The sequence below is a fragment of the Gallus gallus genome, chromosome 3, assembly GCF_016699485.2.
Source record: "Gallus gallus isolate bGalGal1 chromosome 3, bGalGal1.mat.broiler.GRCg7b, whole genome shotgun sequence".
Classification (NCBI taxonomy): domain Eukaryota; kingdom Metazoa; phylum Chordata; class Aves; order Galliformes; family Phasianidae; genus Gallus; species Gallus gallus.
This window is the reverse complement of record NC_052534.1, coordinates 60,729,118-60,747,192: the sequence shown is the minus strand read 5'-3', so window position 1 is coordinate 60,747,192 and position 18,075 is coordinate 60,729,118. Positions and strand designations below refer to the sequence as shown.

At 37.5% G+C, this 18,075-nt stretch overlaps 1 protein-coding gene across 3 annotated transcripts in view; it reads left to right on the top strand.

Annotated features, from left to right (window-relative positions):
* Window positions 1-17,536, top strand: part of CLVS2 (clavesin 2) — a 58,421-nt gene extending 40,885 nt beyond the window's left edge. The window contains exons 3-5 of one of the 3 annotated variants that reach the window (XR_005858173.2): window positions 803-913; window positions 1,572-1,905; window positions 4,689-4,827. Coding sequence is in view for 1 of the 3 variants with exons in the window: in XM_426173.8 (XP_426173.3) it covers window positions 803-913; window positions 4,689-4,909; window positions 9,145-9,232 (420 nt within the window). In the remaining 2 variants the exon portion in view is untranslated. Of the gene's footprint in view, window positions 1-802; window positions 914-1,571; window positions 2,130-4,688; window positions 4,910-9,144 lie in introns of those variants that run through there. The other 2 variants (XR_005858172.2, XM_426173.8) reach the window with 2 other exon arrangements.
* The last annotated feature ends 539 nt before the right edge of the window (window positions 17,537-18,075 follow it).

The window sequence follows — 18,075 nt, the reverse complement described above, 5'->3', positions numbered from 1 at the left end:
CAGCAGCTTATTGCATTGTTTGAGCATATGATCAATCAGGCAAAGACAAAATCAGGACGTGATGAATTTGGCAACTGTGTTCCAGGACAGTGTCTACCCTTTTCAGACTGCCAGATCCTTTGACATATTCGCTTCACTTAGAAACTGAAAATGCAAATCAGAAACTTTACTACGGAGTTGTCTACCCTTTGTGTTTTTCGATAGGAAAAAAATGTCATTTCTTCAGTAGAGGTATTCTATCCATACATTTAAGTTTCCAGAAGGCTTCTGACAACATGAGAAGAATTATGGTACTGGATATTGCATAACACATTTATGCATAATGTCTAATGTATTCTCAGTTTTATGAAATACAAATAATACTGGAGACATTTTTAACAGTAGTGGAAATCAGAGGGACATTTCCAGTGCTCTTTAGTGACAAGTAAATAAAATGAATAAAATTCCAGAGAAGTGGGAAGGAGAAAAATATATTGCATAGATACATTATGGACAAATGCTGTGTGTTCAGAGCATTTCTGGAGGTTAGAAGTACTGTCTCCGTTCTCATTTTTTGAATGTCATAGGTATTTCATCACAGTTCTTAACCAGTCTGCTCAGGATGTGTTGCTCCTTGGTATGGAAGGCTGAAGCACACTGAAGGGATGCTTTTTTTGAAAAATATGTCTTTTCATTTAAATTATAAAAATGAAAGCATCCAGCATTAAAAAAAAAAGAAAAAAGATTTGACATATGTGTGGTGCTACTTCTGTTAGGAATTAACTCACATTGCATCTATTATTATTTTTTTTCTCATATACAGGACAGTTTTCCAGCTCGGTTCGGAGGAATACATTTTGTCAATCAACCATGGTATATTCATGCCCTCTACACAGTTATACGGCCCTTTTTAAAGGAGAAGACACGAAAAAGGGTATACTTTTTTTTCATTCTCCATTACCTGGTAATTGTAGTCAGCAGATGTATCGTAACATAAATAGATATACATCAACTTATTAGTGGTGGAAAGTTCTTAATTGCAGTTGTATTGTAAAAAGCTTTTTTATCTGTTTTACAGACACCTGTAACTTTATCCTTCAAGGACACTGTAAAGCAGTGTTTTTAAATTTATTTTTACATACAGGCATATGATTCCTTCTGCGTTATATAACCCAATATTGTCAGTATTGCAATTTCCCTAAGAAAGTTGTGGCAATAAAATTTTGGAATGATTTCTGTCTTTCGTTTATGATAGGCGTATTGAATACCAAGTCCTTTCTTAGTGATTTCTTTGACATTGGTATGAACTGAAATACACAGCTGGTGCACAGTAGCTTGAAAATAGTCACTTGAGTTAAAGCCAGTGAAAGGAAATGTGTGCATGTGTCTGTGCATGAGCACAAGCAGTCTCTTAGACATTGCTTAATTTGCAGCATTTGCATCAGTGCAATTAAGTTAGAGCTTGGTGGCAATACCACATAGAATGATATTATTTCTGTAACAGGAAATTTGTCATCCAGCAAAATCCATTTGCATTCCATACAAAATCATTACAAAGAATGTGGTGATATTTTTTGTTTATTCGCTTACAGGATCAGGTCTCAAAGGAGCTCTGTTTTTTCTCTGCAAACACAGTCTACAAGGCTACAATGATCCTTGGTGTTTACCTATTTATTACTGACAGATTATGCTTTGGAGGCCTCTTGTATTCACAGATTTTGAACTATAGATTACAAAAGCTTTTATGTAATATCTGTTATAAATATGCAAATGAAAACTCATTCTGCAGGATTCAGTTACACTCGACTGACTACAGCTTCAACAAAGAACATTACAGGGCCAGATATGTTTGAGGCCTATCTAAGTCAAGGACCATCTACAACCAGGGAGTACAGTACGCCTCCTGGGTTTGTTACAAGATTAAAAGTAAGCGACAAGGCAGTGGAATATGTGTGCTAATCAGTTAGGTATATAAATATTTATCAAGACATCTGAATCAGTGGCTAGTTGCCCCAGCTCTTTAAGCTTGTCCTCGTAGGAGAGGTGTTTCATCCCTTGGATCATTTTTGTGGCCCTCCTCTGGATGCACACTCCAAGAGGTCTGTGTCGCTCCTGTACTGAGGACTCCACATCTGGATGCAGTACTCCAGGTGAGGCCTCACCAGCACAGAGTAGAGGGGCAGGATCACTTCCCTTGACCTGCTGGCCACGCTTCTTTTGATGCAGCCCAGGATATGTTTGGCTTTCTGGGCTGCAAGGGCACACTTCTGGCTCATGTCCAGCTTCCCTTCCACCAGTACCCCAAAGTCTTTTTCAGCAGGGCTGCACTCAACCCTTTCATCCCCCAGCTTGTATTGGTGTGGGAGTTGCCTTGACTGAAGTGCAAGACCTTGCATTTGGATTTGTTCACCTGGGCTCACTGCTCAAGCCTGTCTAGGGTCCTCTGGATGGCATCCTGTCCCTCTGGAGTGTTGACTGCACCCGCAGCTTGGTGTCATCAGCAAACTTACTGAGGGTGCAATTGACCCCCTGTTGATGTAATTGATGAAGATATTAAAGAGTATTGGTCCCAGCACTGACACCTGTGGGACACCACTTGCCACTGATTTCCATCCAGACATTGAGCCACTGACCACCACTCTCTGAATTTAATCTTGCAGCCAGTTCTTCATCCACTGAACAGTCTACCCATCAAATCCATATCTTAACAATATGGAGAGAAGGATGTTGTGGGATACAAAGTGTCAAAAGCCTTACTGAAGTCCAGATAGATTACATCAGTGGCTCTTCACTTGTCCAAATGCAAACTTCTTACAAGTGTTTTTGTTAATTCTTAGTCAATTCTGCCAGTAGTTAGGTAGTTAAACATTGCAGTTAATAAAGTTTCTTTTTCAAAAGAAAAAGAAAAGAGAACAAATTATTGTGAAAAAAAAAAAAAAATCCCACAGAATTCTCTTCAGAATTGTATCAAGGTCTCATTATTTATCTCTTATGTATTTCTTGAATTATTTTTGCAATTTTTGAATATGTCTGGTAGACTTGCAACTGATAATTGCATTGAGATAAATGTAGTACTTTGAGATAAATGTGTAGCCTGTATAGTAAGTAATTGCTAAAAAAGTGAAACATCCAGTTTGAAAATGACTATAAAATAAATTGCTTTTGCTATTAGTATTTGTTCTATCATGCAAAGATAATTCCTTTCTGAGAAGGAAATACTGTATTTGCATGTTTACATTAAACTTTCTGTCTCTGCAGCTGACTGGAAGATGACAAAATTTATGACTGTTTCTTTACCTTTCCTCACTCCTATTACAGCCTCAGTTTTCCAGTTCAGGTACAGAGACCATGTCCCATGACCAAATGGGCTGAAATATGAGACAAGCATATTTTTCTTCTTTTTTTTTCTTTCTGCTTTTTGAATTTAACATTTGATAAGTCAAGGTATAGCTACCCAGAGAAGTCCTTGCAAGGTGAGGTAGGATGTGAACTGGTAGCACTCCATGTATGTGCACACCCTGTCTTCCCCATGCAGAGCAAGAGACAATGATATGAGGCAATAACCTCCCTTGCCTTCTTGGCTGCTTCTGCACAAGCCAATTAAAGGAGGACTGGGCACTGCCATTCTTACTGTTTAATTGTACAAGCACTCTCTGGCATGGCACTGGCCAATGCCAGCTGGTACTCTCTTAGACATTGCCTTGGAACAATTCAAGGACCAGTAAGTAGTATTGATGAGATGAGCCTGTTCTGGAGATAAAGGGAATTTAACTCTGTGAATGTCAACTGTGTTGCTCCTGGTGCCAAGAAGTGAATCCTGGCCTTTTTGCTACTCTAGAAATAGTGGCTTTGAGCTATCTGTGAAGCCACACCCAAGAGAAGGCATTTCCTCTCAGTGGAAGGTCTACAGGTCCTCCAAAGCGGGAGAAGGCTATCCAAATCCAGAGATCCTCCATTTTTAGTATTCACTGATCACCCTTTGCAGGTTTCTGAGGAGAAACAAGAAGGTTAAATATAAACATAAGTATAAATGTCAGTGTAGGTATGTGTGCACATCGTATACATACACTATGCTATGTGTATGTAAATGTAAAGCATGCCTGAAAATAAGTCAGTCAATAAAAATACTGATGGACAATATCAAATAGTCCATCAGAAATTCCATTATTGTCACTGAAAGTATTTTACTGTTATTACTTGGTTTGTACCTTGCCATGTATGAACAGAAGGAAGTAATTTTCTTCATCATATTCTTGTTTGTCTTTTTTATTTTATTTTCGTAGAACTCAAGGCTGGATGCTTGGAAGTCAATATATATTCCTTAATGTATATAATGAATTCTAATTTTATTTACTAAATTATGTGCTTAATTTATGTACTTAATTTATTTCTCAGGATTGGGAGAAACAAATTACAAAAGATAAGCAGTCTGTCTGTCTTGACTTCTGTCTGTCTTATTAGTCAGCATTAGTTCATACAATCCTTAGGTTGCTTGTCCTGCAAACATTACTGTTTTAATTGCTTTGTAGGTATATGAACATTGGCTGTACTGAAGGTAGAAGTAATGCGTGCCTTGGTGGCTATCGCTGTTAGCCCAACATAGGCATAATATTGGAACTGTATAATGTTCTGTAATAATGATGATGCAATTTGGGCTTTGATGATTTTTGTGATACTGCTTTATTTTTATCTTTTTTATATAAATACAGATATTCCTTCATGGTAATAACCTCAACAGTCTACATCAGCTAATACATCCTGAGATCCTGCCTTCAGAATTTGGAGGAATGTTGCCCCCATATGACATGGGGACATGGGCAAGAACACTGCTAGACCACGAATATGATGATGACAGTGAATGCAATGTGGACTCCTACAATGCTCCAGCAAAAGATATAGAAAAGGACCTCTCTCCCAAGTCCATGAAGAGGTGGGTTAAAGATGCTAATATGTTAACCTCATATTGCCAGGAGGTTAATATTTGCCTTCTCACAAAATCATAGAATCACAGAATTGTAGGGGTTGGAAGGAACCTCTAGAGAGCATTGAGTCCATTCCCCTGCTAAAGCAGTATCCTTACATTAGGTCACAAGGTAGTTATCCAGACAGGTCTTTAGTATCCCCAGAGAAGGAGACTCCACAACCTCTGTGGGCAACCTGTTCTGGTGCACTCTCACAGTAAAGAAATTCTTCATTGTGTTTGTATGGAACTTCCTGTGTTCCTTGTTTATGAACCTGTTGGTAGTTTCATCAGCTTATTAGATGTAAGAACTTTTTTTTTTTTCTTTAAGAAGACTCCTGACTATAATCCATAGTATTAATTTTTGCCTGTTGTCCAATCACTAGTTACTAGGCAGAAGAGGCTGATCAATTCATACTGGTTAAGCCTAGCATTGAATGAATGGGACAGAGAATCTACATAAAGTCTTTTAAATAAAGTCAGAATATGCTAACTTGAGAATTCATTTTCAGGACTTGGCATTCAATGCAGAAGGAAGAGAGAATCTGGGAGCAAGTCAAACAGGAGAAAATATTTTGAGACTTGTCAGCCAGGAAAATGATGTTGGCTGGAGTATATCTTAAGACTTGTTAAGACAGTGCAGTTTGAAAGAGATATACTTTTTAGGAAATGGAGAGGGGAAAATTGCCATAGAAATAAAAACAAACAAAAAAATAAAGTTTAAAGATTTTGTATCAGAAATCTATAATGCACTGAAAGTGGGAAATATTAAGAGTCTGGCTGGGAATGAACTAGGATAAGTAAAGTTAAAAAAGGTCCTGAATCCATATGAAAAAGATGCAACTGCTACAAGTATTTGAGAAAATGGGACAGGGAAAGAGTAGCCAGGGGAGGGCAGGAAAATGAGTATTTATATACGATTTGTACATAATACAAGTATTATGAATCAGTAGAGAAGCTTACTTGGAAAGCTGGGTGGAATGTAAGAGCTGAAATATGGAATTCTTAGTGATGAAATTAAGTCATGAGAGGAAATTGCCTCATCCAAGGATGCAGGAAGGACCCATGATCAGTCCTGTGACAAGACTCCCTGAAACAGGGTTTTCCAGGCTACTCTGAAGAAGCACTTTGGAAAAGCAGCAGATTGACATTCTTTTCTCTTGCTTTAAGGGGAGAAAGCATACCTACTTTATTCTCATTTAACTTGTGCTTGAAAAGTCTTTCAAGCATACTTATACTTCATTGTATACTTCCAATTGATCTGCAGTTTACTGCCAGATATTCTTTCAATCTGGGCTAGTTGACACAGTAGGAAACACATTGCAGAAAATAAGGATGTTGAAAATTGGATCTATGTTATATTCAGCTGAAATTTCCTCACCATCATCATACTCATTTTCAGTTAGCATATCTGCAGTACCTGCTGAAATCTTCCTTCCCAGATGCTGGATATAAAAAGTACTAAGTAGACTTACTGTGGTAGTACCAAGTAGGAGGGAATGGTAGCATGATTCTGGACAAAATACCACAATTTTGTAGTATTAGCTGCACAAACATTTTAGAAATAGAAAATTTAAGATAGGTAGAAAGAAATAAACACTATTATATTTAAAATTAAATGTAACTTGAATTGGATATCTGACAGGTTATATTTCTCTCTGTTTAAAACCACACTAAGTGTGGTATGTTACTGCAGAAGCACGACATCTGAAAACATGAAGGAGGTCAACAAAAGTGCTTGAGTTTGTACGTGAAATTTCCCAAGGGTGACAAATCTCCAACAGTTACCTTGTTTAATTTGGTTTGGCAGTCTAGAATTAGCTTATTGCTTTGAAACATTGTCATTCATAAACCAAGATCATGCTAAGAGTTCATTTCTTTGTTATTGGCTTTTGCCCCTATGTGAAGCACTGAAGTTCCTTAAGATCTGCTTGAACTTTGGGTAAACTGGATGACCTCTCCTGGAAATAAAGGCTGATCGTGGGTAGACTGGTGGAGATAAGGAGAAATTAGCCCCACCAAGTAGCACAAACCTCTTAGGAGAACACCTTCACATTTGTGGCATTGCTGCAGCTGTCTCAGTAATCATATTTAGTGTGTGGCCATGTATACTCATGGCTCTCATGGCGGAGACATTCAGATGGGGTCACAAGGATCTGCACATCTAACTCCACAGGGCAGATGTCTGGGTTGACCAAGTTTGCAAATTATCTGTGTATAGCTTTGGTTCCTTGCCTCTGCAATGGGACTTTGCATTACAGCTCAGTTCTGTTGTAATTTGTGAGAATATATTCAGCAATGTCTGTAAAGTTGTTTGGGAGACAGAAATAAAAGATGTTATGGATTTACACAAATACTTTCCCTTTTATGTAACTTTGTTCATGAATTGCTGCTGAATTGGAAGACAGTAAATGTTGATTTTAACTGAATGAAAGCCATTTTTTCTTCTTCTACAAGGAATTTGTTCTCCTGAGCTTGCAAACTATAGGTCAGGATTTGTGCAGTTTCATTTTCACTTCTGCCTTGGAATTGGGAAGCTTGCAATTGGAGGCCCTGAGAATTTATGGTCATAACTGCCTCTCTGGGAATTTGAGTCCGTGTTTGCAGACTTTTCATCTCTCCTTCAGTTCCACAGATGAGAAATGAAAACTTTGGTTTCTCAGATATTGGCAGCCTAAGAAGGCACAGTCTGCTATTAGTACTTAGATTCAATTGGGAATTCTTTGAAATTAGTATGCTCTCACAGCATTTTTTTTATCTTGATGAACTGGATTTTCTAGTACAATTTCCCACCAGCAAATTTTTAATCAGCTTTAAACAGTACCTTGTGCAGATTTATAAAAAACTTTTTTTAATTCATTGGTTTAACTTTTTTGCCTGTTCATCTGACTAACATTCTAGATGATGGTTATTGTACAGTATTAATTAGAAATTTTTAATTGTGTTTATCACAAGAGAGACCATCAGATTTTTAAAGTTGATTTTCTTGACTGTAGCACTGGTAGGAGCATGTGATAATTATTCTTAGAAAATATCCTTGTATTTAAAGTATTCACATCAGGTTTGATTCAGATGTTTTTCCTTGTTTGTTTTTTTAAATATTTTCCTTATAGTTTTTGAGAAAAAACAAATGAACTCCTGCAAGCAGCCTCATTCATTGGCTTCAGGGGATCATCTTAGAGTGGGATACTGATAATATGTTTTTATCTTAAATTCATAAAGCTTTTTCTCTGTGCTGTAGACCTTCAGATGGGCAAACGTGTAGTGCTTCTTCTGATCAAAAATATGTGCCTACATTGTTGAGATGCACACATTCTTTGCAGGAAGGAAGAGAAATTTACATCTCTAGCATAAGATTCATCACACTTTAAAGCAAACATCTATCAAATGTTTCTTTTACTGTATCCTAGAAGTGTCTTTTTTTTGACAAGCTTGTGACACGATGTGAGACTCATTCTCACCACTTCGGGCTTTGTTTCCAACAGAATGTTTTGATTTTGCTGGAGGCTGGGGCTTCTTTCTCCCTCACAAATAGCCATTGCATGGTATCCATACCAGTGTCATGCTTCTGTGCTGAATCAGAGAATCTGGAGAAGGTTTACAATCATCACTGAATTCGCCTTTTTGCTATTCTTTTCTGCTGTGTTTAACTGAGCTGACAAGTGAGTTTGACAGATGTGTCCACTGCTCCAGAAATCCTGCTGGCCATGGCAGTCTTCCCCAGGGTTGGCTTAGGAGCATGCTCTGTTGCATTAAGTGCTGTTCAGAAAAGGAACAAATGTGCCTCTAGCTAATACATGCCACTAATTGCAGCATGCCTAGCCAGCTGGGTGGCTGAATTATACCTTCTTTACCAATCAGCTGCTTTCTGGTAGAGAGGCTCAGTGCTTACATCAATCCAAAAGACAGCTTAGTTTGCTCTTTGTTCTGTGCTAAGGACACACTTTATTCCTTCACCGAAGAAAGGAGAATCTATTTTATTTGCACTTTTTGCCCCTATTTCTACAAACCAATACAGAGCTCTTTAAATGCATGTATCCACTCTTTTAAGGCTATTTTCTGACCATTTGTGATGACTGGATGATATGTCTAACAGTATCATTGTTTTTTAAGCCCCAGCAGAAAGGAAAAGCAAAAGAAAGCTGAGATTTACCTTCATTTGTTTTCATCTAGAAATGTCAAATAAACACGTTACCCTTCTGCAGGTCTCAGTCAGTGGTGGATCCTGGGGTGCTAAAACGCATGGATAAGAATGAGGAAGAAAACATGCAGCCTTTGCTTTCCCTTGACTAACAGTTCCTGAGCATCAAACATGAACTGAAGTGGAAGGCACTCAGCAACAAGCAAACCATCAGGAAGGAGTGTACCAGCTGGAATCCTATTTACTCATGTTTATGTAGCATAATGGAAGGAGGCAGAAGATTTTACTATTCTGCCTGAATTATGGATGCCCTGAGGTGAAAAAGAAGAGAAGAAAGAAGGAAAATAACATAAAAATAGGAATCAATAATTTATTCTGTAAGTGCCAACTTGTTTGTAAATACAATGTAATCCTCCACTTTTACTTTCTAAGTTATGGTAAGCAAATGCTATGAGTGACTACTAAATATGTCAGTGAAGTACACCGTACAAAGGAGTAGTAAATGTGCATGCACACATGCATGCGTGCACACACATGGAGAAACGCATACCGGACAAGAAAAAGTATCAAAGCCAATTAAATGTTGTCCTTCTTGTGGGAAGCCATACTGCAGCTAGTATATTGACTGCAATATACAGTATATTCTCTGCAATGCTCAGTAGTGTGCAAAGATAAAGAGGGATTATAAGAACTTGGGGATGCTAGTCAAATATTTCCTAAATGTAGGAATTTATTTCCAACAAACTTTGTGGCTTAGAATTGTGATTTAGCATAAACCATGTAGCATTGTGAAGAAGATAACAGATGAGCTGGAACCAACTCTTTGACAGCTTTGATGTTTGGCTGTATGAGTCTGAGGTTTCTTCCTTAACTTTTTATTTACAGTTTGCAAGTAACCTGGCTTGTTACCCTAATCTGGGTGCTGTAATGTGGGCCATATTGGAGTTATTTCTCTTGCGTTTTGGGTGCACGTCAAGAAGTTTTCCAGAACTCTGTTCTCCCTTGTAATGAGAAAATAATCCTCTAAGTTCAGTATAAGAACCAATATCTGAAGGTAAAGCCTGGCAGCAGAGTTTAAAAGTTAATCACTGAATCCTGTGCACTGGGAGACTTGGATACATACATATATATATTTTTACCAATCTCTGACAAACATATAAGGTGACGTTGTTAGACGAGTATATTTAATTGAAGGTTTATACAGGAAATCATACCTATTCAATGTACTTAGATATATTATAGATTGTATATTGAGATGATGTCATGATTATACAGTACAACTTTCCATAGAACAACAGCATCCCACTCCAAGCAAGGATCAATATAAATAAGTTGTAGTCAAACATCTCAGCCTATGTGTTTGGGGCACTTTTTTGTTTGTTTGTTTTTTTGTAGTGTAAGTGTATATATTTAACATGTGCCATAATAGAAGAATATGTTTTACCTCAACAGGTTTCACCTAGGTATTAAGTCAGCGGAAATGCAGGGGCTGTGTAATCGTTGTTGTGTGTTGATGCGAGTGCAATTTATTATATACTGAGACAAGAATACATCCTCTGAACTAGACAGGCATTTCTTATTAGGGCTTAACTTTGCATCAGAATGAGATAGCACAGGATGCTCACATCCATATAATTGGAGATCTTGCAACAGCATGTCTGGACAATGCAGTCGTTAAGAATATGCTCAGCAGATGACCACGAGGGAGGCAATAGCTCATAGGTACCCCACCTCTGAAGCTCTGTGTTAAGAGTTTCCTCTATCACTTCAGTGTTAACTGAAATTTCAAAACTGCTGGTTATAGGTCACCTCTCCTTGCCCAGGATGATTCCAGATTTAAGAATTGGTAGACTGTGGAGAGTTACGAGAAATTTTGCAAATGTGTCATCTCAGAATTTATCCATGGTGGCAACTTTGGCATTCCTCAGCGCTGAGATAAGCCAGTCAATTCCAGCATCACCCTTGATTAGCTCAGACGGTACATAGATAAAGCAGTTCATTAGGAATACCGATGAATGGAATACACTTCAACATGCATATTGCAGAAACTTGTCTGAACTAGTCATCTCCTTTCCACTCCCTTATTTCTATTCTCATGATATGTGTTATTAAATGCAAAGGGAAAAGATACAGAGCCTGAACTTGAGAAGCATTAATCGGTGGCAACTGCAGAAAGGGTAAATGGGAACGATAGCTGCCTACGTCTTTGCAGTCTGTCCTAAAAGTTTTCAGTAGGTGAAGGTATTGTAATACTACTCCCACTCTTTGATGGGCCTGAAAGTATGATGAGTTCTTATCTACAATTTTATTCTGTTTTTCATGAATCTTGTAACATCATGCTATATAGTTAAGATATATCTCTAGGATTTATGTAAGTGCCATATTTGAATGTATGTTATACATTCCCACATCTATGGCTAGTGGAATAGTGTATTGCTGTAGCTGATTCTTAAATCCTTGTTAGATAAACTGTAATATCAGTAGAAATGCTCTCTTTGCAAGGGCTTTGGGATTTAGTCACATTTGTGCAAACTGTGACACAATAGTAATCAAAGTCTTCATGGATGCTTTTGTATACTAGGGCCAAATCTTGGTGTAAGCCAGCCCAGTGCTGATTGCGGAGTACACCAGCTGTCTGGACAGAAAATGCAAATGCTTCTTAATCCTGACAGAGGATCTTTGTAGGAAAGTGTGTCTGCTCAACTGTATGAAGTTTCTGCATACCAAGTGATAAATCTATTTTGTTTGTGACTTCTTTATTAGCTGTAATTTATGTAATGTTTTCTGATGCCTGATTTCAGCTTGAAATTAATGAGCATTAATTATTATTTCCAGTTAGTGAAAGTAGGTTATATTATAAATTTGTATTACTTGGTCTTCATCTTTCACCAAGAACAAACCTACTTTTTCAATAAGATCCTCACTGTTAAGGAGTTGGGCTACAGGTCTTCTTGGCTACAGATTTTATTTCACTGAAGCAAATTCTTGCAGTGGTAACTTCAGTTGTGACACTGGAAAAAAATATGAAAATGGATAAGAAAACCAACTTTCTGTCACATGCTCTTTGTATTCTTTGAAGGCATTTCTCTTTTACTCATTAGAGTACATAAAGGGTTTCCCCCTTTCCCTTGCTTCTTGTAGAAAATCTTTATAGATAGGTCAATTTTTAATAGCTGAAATTTGGACTGAAAACTTTTTCCAATCTTTATTATGATAAGACTTAATGTTGAATTTTTATAGCAGAACTGAAGTGCTAAAAATAAAATTCAAATGTTTGGGAGGGTCATTTTTATTTCTGACCTTTGTTGTATATTGGGTAGAATAAATCTTGTTGTGCTTATGCATGCTGATATGCATATCAGAAGAATCCTGCCATATGAGGAACTTAGTGGAAAGACTGGATTCACCTGTTCAACCAGCTAAGTGGGGAAAAAAAAAAAAAAGGAGAAAAAGGTGCAAAATTGATTATTTAATGCTTTTGGCAAGATCAAAAAACACTCTCACAGGGTCTTTTCCATGAAAGACTCTATTGAACTTATATGGAGAAGTCGTGAAAACTTTAATTCACAAAGCTCCTTGATCCTGCAATCACAGATGTGCAAGTCTGTTGGCCTTATAAAGACAGGTAATCAGTCCCACTAAGCTCCAACAAACATGCAGGTTCCCAATAGATATTAGGTGTAAAATAGCTTTAAGAAGTCTTTACAGAAATGTAAATTTATTGTATAGCATATTTAAAAAGATGTTTTGCACTCCGCAAACATGATATGCCTATCACTGAAGATATTTATAATGGTATACATAAGCAACACAGAATTAAAGAAAATAAATGTAGAAGGAACCTCAAGATGTCAGCTGTATTGTGTGGAAGAGCAGATTTTCTTCAGTTGTGTCTCTCTTAAAGAATTATTTTAACTCAGTACATTGCATGGAACGTTCTTTGTATTGTTTAAACACAGCCACAGCAAAGCCTAAGCACAATATCTGACAAAATCGTAACTTGATGGTATTATGTTAATTTCTTTTATTATTTACTTTCATTATTTCTCTTTGGGAAATTAAAACGTTTGCCAAATATAATAATTCTACCATTCAGAATTACCTGGAAATCAATTTGCAATAAGCTCTGGTCATGTCACTGTTAATACGTTGTTTTTGTTTTATTGATGTATTGAATTGTTCAGATTTTTGAAAATATCATGTTTGGAAGAACATAAGCATGAGAAAAAAAATCAAAATAATACTTCAGGATTTTGTTTAGAATATTAAAAGAAGATTGTGGCTAGGGGGTAGCTGAGTTTGTTTTGGATAATTTTTATTTGCCTCTGGGGAAAGTCCTTCTGAGCTATCAACAGGATTGGGTACTAGGACAAATTTGTAAGAAGAGTATCAGTGTGAAAAACAAGAGAAAAGATCTGAAAGGATTGTACTGAGAACTCGCTTGGCTAGCTGTGTAATGTCCTTTTAATGAAAGGCATTTTGTGAGTAACTTCTGTGCATGCGTTTGTGGTGCTGAGAATAAGACTTTCATCCAAAAAGTTCAAAGCACACTATGAAATCAAGAAAATAATAGTCATCCCATTTCTCAGGTAGCAATATGGAAATAGTCAGTTAGAGATGTTCAGATCTCAAGACATTCATGTTGAGTTTATGTATGGCAAAAGCAATGCTTTGATCACTCAGTTTGGTTTGAACTGAAAGAGAGAAAATCTTTTGTGTGAGAAGAATGTCAGGCTGTTGATTCAGTCATGCCCAGTTTCTTTAGAAATGTCCAAAGCATTTTAGCTTGAGCCCTTTACAAACCAGGGATGGCTTGCTTGAGTTATATGTGAATGTATGTGCCTTCTGCTGAGAAATTAGTAAAAAAGAAATATGTCCCCAAGATGAAATAACATTTTCCCCATCTAATTGATGAAGAACTGTGTACTGCTGGCTGCCCAATAGAGAACTCTGAACTCGTCAAGGGAGGATCTCTTTGTGAGGACTTTGAACAATAGTAATGTCCTGTTAACCATACAAGGAACATTGGCATTTCATTTGGAGGCATTCTTAAGTGACCTCTAGTGAAAGTGCAGGCTAGCTATCTAGGACTCCACATTCTGTATTGCCTTGTAACCTTTAACAATGCTGTTTCAAGGGTCTGTATTTAGCAAATTAACTTTGACATATCATTCAGTTTGCATTTCAGCTTCCATATGAGCAGGAATTTTTTTCCTATCAGATTTTGGGATCTTAGTTTGTTTCCTTTATGTAAGTCTGTTGTCACAAATATGACATTGAGTTCTGATGGAATGCACAGCTTGCAACTTGATTTTGCTGTTTAAAAAATGATGAGTTGTAGTATGCTGGGCATTGGTGCAGTTGAAGCATAGGTCGCAAGCTCACATTAATTTGTCATTCATTCTCCAATGTTTTGTCTATATAAACTGCTTTAATTGATAGTGGATATATCAAACTCAAGTTTAAAATTAAAAAAAAAAAGTTTCTACAGTGAGTTCAAAATCTGAGTTGGTGATATTTCTGCAGAATTCAAATAGAAAGGAAACACTGCTCTAAGGGAAAATGTGGATGCTCCCTTATGGCATGCTATTTATGTTAAAACACGACCAAAGTATTTTGTCTATGGGAACTCTGCTCAGGCAACCCTTTTGTTTCTGTACCAATCGCAAAAAAACAAGTCCTCTCTAATAAAAGTGTGACAAATCTATTTGCTTTTGGCAAATAATTTCCAGTGAATTGACACATCTCAACAGCAGACAAATGGTGGGAATTAATTAGGATTTGTATTTAATATGGAAATACTGCTGTGATTCCTTAAAATGCTGCTGCATCATCAGCAATGCACAGCATCTCAAATGGGGTCCGTTGGTTAATAAAAAATTAAGGGAAGAAAACAGAAAGGGAAAAGATAATAGAAAAATGATAAAATGCAAAAATTAAAGATAGAAAATGGCCTGTGCTGGAAAGCTGGAATGGCAAAAATGATGTGAAGGACTACCATGTATATTATGAGCAGCGTTCTCATTTTTTTTCCACACCATTTCACTTGTATGGCTATAATGAAGTTTCCCAAGTCTTCAGAAGATACTTCTGAACTACCTTGTGAAATCACAGACAGGGAGATTGAGCTTGAGAACATGACTTAACAGATTTGGTGCTTGCCACCAGATCCTCAGCTAGAGAGGAAACCTAGGCTGACTGAGACTTGGGCACTTGAAGAAAGATTCAAGCTGCTGTGCCCTGCCTGGCTGAAGAAGTCATGCAGGAAGAGAAGGCCAGGAGCCATACACCCAGAAGGCAGGTGGGAAGCCTGTGGAGTAAAGGATAACGGGGAGGTGGAGTGAACAGAACGGTTATTGGAATATGGTGAGAGGGGCTTTCATTTGCTCTGTAATTGGTATTAAAGAGGCCTTACAAAGCCCAATGGCAAATCTGCCATCAGAAGGGTGAAAAAAATATATTTCTCTCTTTCCAACACAAACTTGATTTTGATGTATTTAAACCTGATATGTGCAGCAGGCCTGGACTGTCTCCACTGCTGTTTCAACTGAGGCTTTGGGATGTGGGCATCACATAGCATCCAGGAACTGCAAAGCTCATGTTCACAAACCTGTCCAGAGGAGAAGGAAGGGATATATTCGGCAAGCCCCTACTGCAGAGGTAACTTCACGGGAGAATGGATTCAAGTCTGTTTTGCCGTAACATCTGTATCTGCTCCTTTTCTGTATAGAAGGCTGTGAGCATAAGTGGTACGGAGACCTCCCCTACACACCCTGCTGCTGTTTGATAATTATACAGCCTTCAAGCTGTTGCTGATGGTGTGTCCTGTGTCTTTAACAGGTCTGCTGGTGATGTTAGTAGTAGCCACTAGGCATCCAGAGTGGACATAACTTAAAGTAAAGTGACAATTTTAAGCACTACATTTAAACCTAAAAATACTAAATTGGTGATGGTTGCAAGTAATGCCTAAGATTGTAATGAATTAAAGGTTTTCAGCGTTTGGTTGCATTGTATCCTTGATAAGACTTAGCGTGTAATCAATTTCCCTAAAATATAATTTTCCCTGAGGTTCATGTGCGTCTTTCATGCTTCAGTGGCAGAAGGAATTAAATGGTAGAAAATATTATAAAGCAATGAATTTGTTTGGACAGACACTTGTAGAATACCTAGCAGTATTAAAAATAAGTAAAAATGTTTTGCAGTTAACTAGGTTTCAGCTTGACAATGTCTCTTAAATCAGTTGGCTTTAGTGTTTTCATGGACTGTTGTATGAAATGTATCCTGCTAACCTTTCCCACATGCATTCATTCTTACTCCTTGCACTCCACAACATCTTTTTTTCTGTATATAATTCATTCTGTGTATAACTGGGGAAAACTGTAAAAGAAAAAAAAAAAAACACAAAAAAAGACCACCAACCAACCAAACACTGACAATCTACAGACAGGAGCTTGAAAACCATTATTTAAAATATTTCCCTTACAGAAATCTCTGTGAAGTGAATCTCCCTTCCAGAGTGAAATGGAAGATGGGAGCAGAGACTGACTTCACCACGGATGAATACCAAAAAGATTTTGACTAGGTATCCACAAAGGTATAGATAGACAATCATCTGAGACAGCTCTTGTGATTTAAGGTGTTGCCTTCTCCTGACTGTTAATGATCACTCTTCAGCTAGGGATTACTGCCCCAACACTTAAGGAGCAGTAGATTATGGCAGTAGTCCTTTTCCAATGAATGTTGTTAACAGCTCACACTGACTGTTGGTTATGCTTTCATGCACATGTAAAAACATGCATGTAATCTATTAAATCATCTTAGAGGATGGTGACTAATAGCTAGTCATGGCAACACCTAAAATTGCAGAAACTAGGTTGGCTATCTGTGCCTTAAGCCTCTCCTGATCTGTATCGTATAGTAATGACCACTGAATACTTTTTTTTTTCTTGCATGAAGTAATCTTCTTTGGAGCCTTGCAGAAAAGCCTATAGCACCGCATCAAGAATTCAAAAGTTACAGAAGTAATTTACAAACAGCACTTGTATCCTCAGGATAAATTTTGTTTGTTCATTCCTAATTTAGTATTGTTAGGGCTCAGGGGGTCTGAGATTTGTAAAGTCAGGACAAGTCTATCAATCATGTTCTCTCTGTGTATATTTTCATTAAGTATTCTATTTTCACAACTTGTTGTCAGTTTGAATTTTATTCTTGGACCTAGTAAGATTGTTACTTATGTTCTGTTGTGTTCCAACCTAAAATCAGAAGATTAAGCAACTTGTGAAACATGTCACTCTTTATAGTGTATATTTAAATATCATCAGTTCTCTGTGATCAGTGGGCTGCTTTGGAGAGTACTACTACTTTAAATCACTGTTGAATACTGAGGAAGAATGACATTCTGTTAAATAAAATATGACCAAATGAAAATTAAAATACATATATATTTTTGTGTTGTATTTGGGAGTGTTTGTCTGGCTTGCTAGCACTATAAAAAAGACATGCAAAAGACAGATGTTAATTGAATGAACTCGATTTTTACAGGCTTGGGGAAGAAACTATTCCTTTCTGCCCAACATTAAGCTTTATACAGCTAACACATTCCACCTTTACAGTGATATGGGTAAAGTGCAACATGCCCAGGTAGACCAGACATGGGATCTGGTTGGAGCCTCCTGCAGCTCATGTATGACTATCTCACCTTGGTTTCCTACCAGAGGAGTCCAAGCTGCAGGCTGGAGGACATGAGGAGGAGGCCCAGTTTTGTGTTTGGCCTGATGGAACTGGGTTGCAATGGGCACCAACAGTAGAGCTACAGGGTAATTTAGGTGCGTGATGTCATCAAAGCAGGTAGTTGGGAAGAGAAGAACAATCCTACTAGCTAATATAATTGTTAATAGAGCTAAGCTTTTGCTGTTAGGCACCAGTGTTTTTGTACAGGCTAAAGGTCATACACACTTTCCAATCAAAATGAGCGTCAATGTAGCTCCCACCTCCA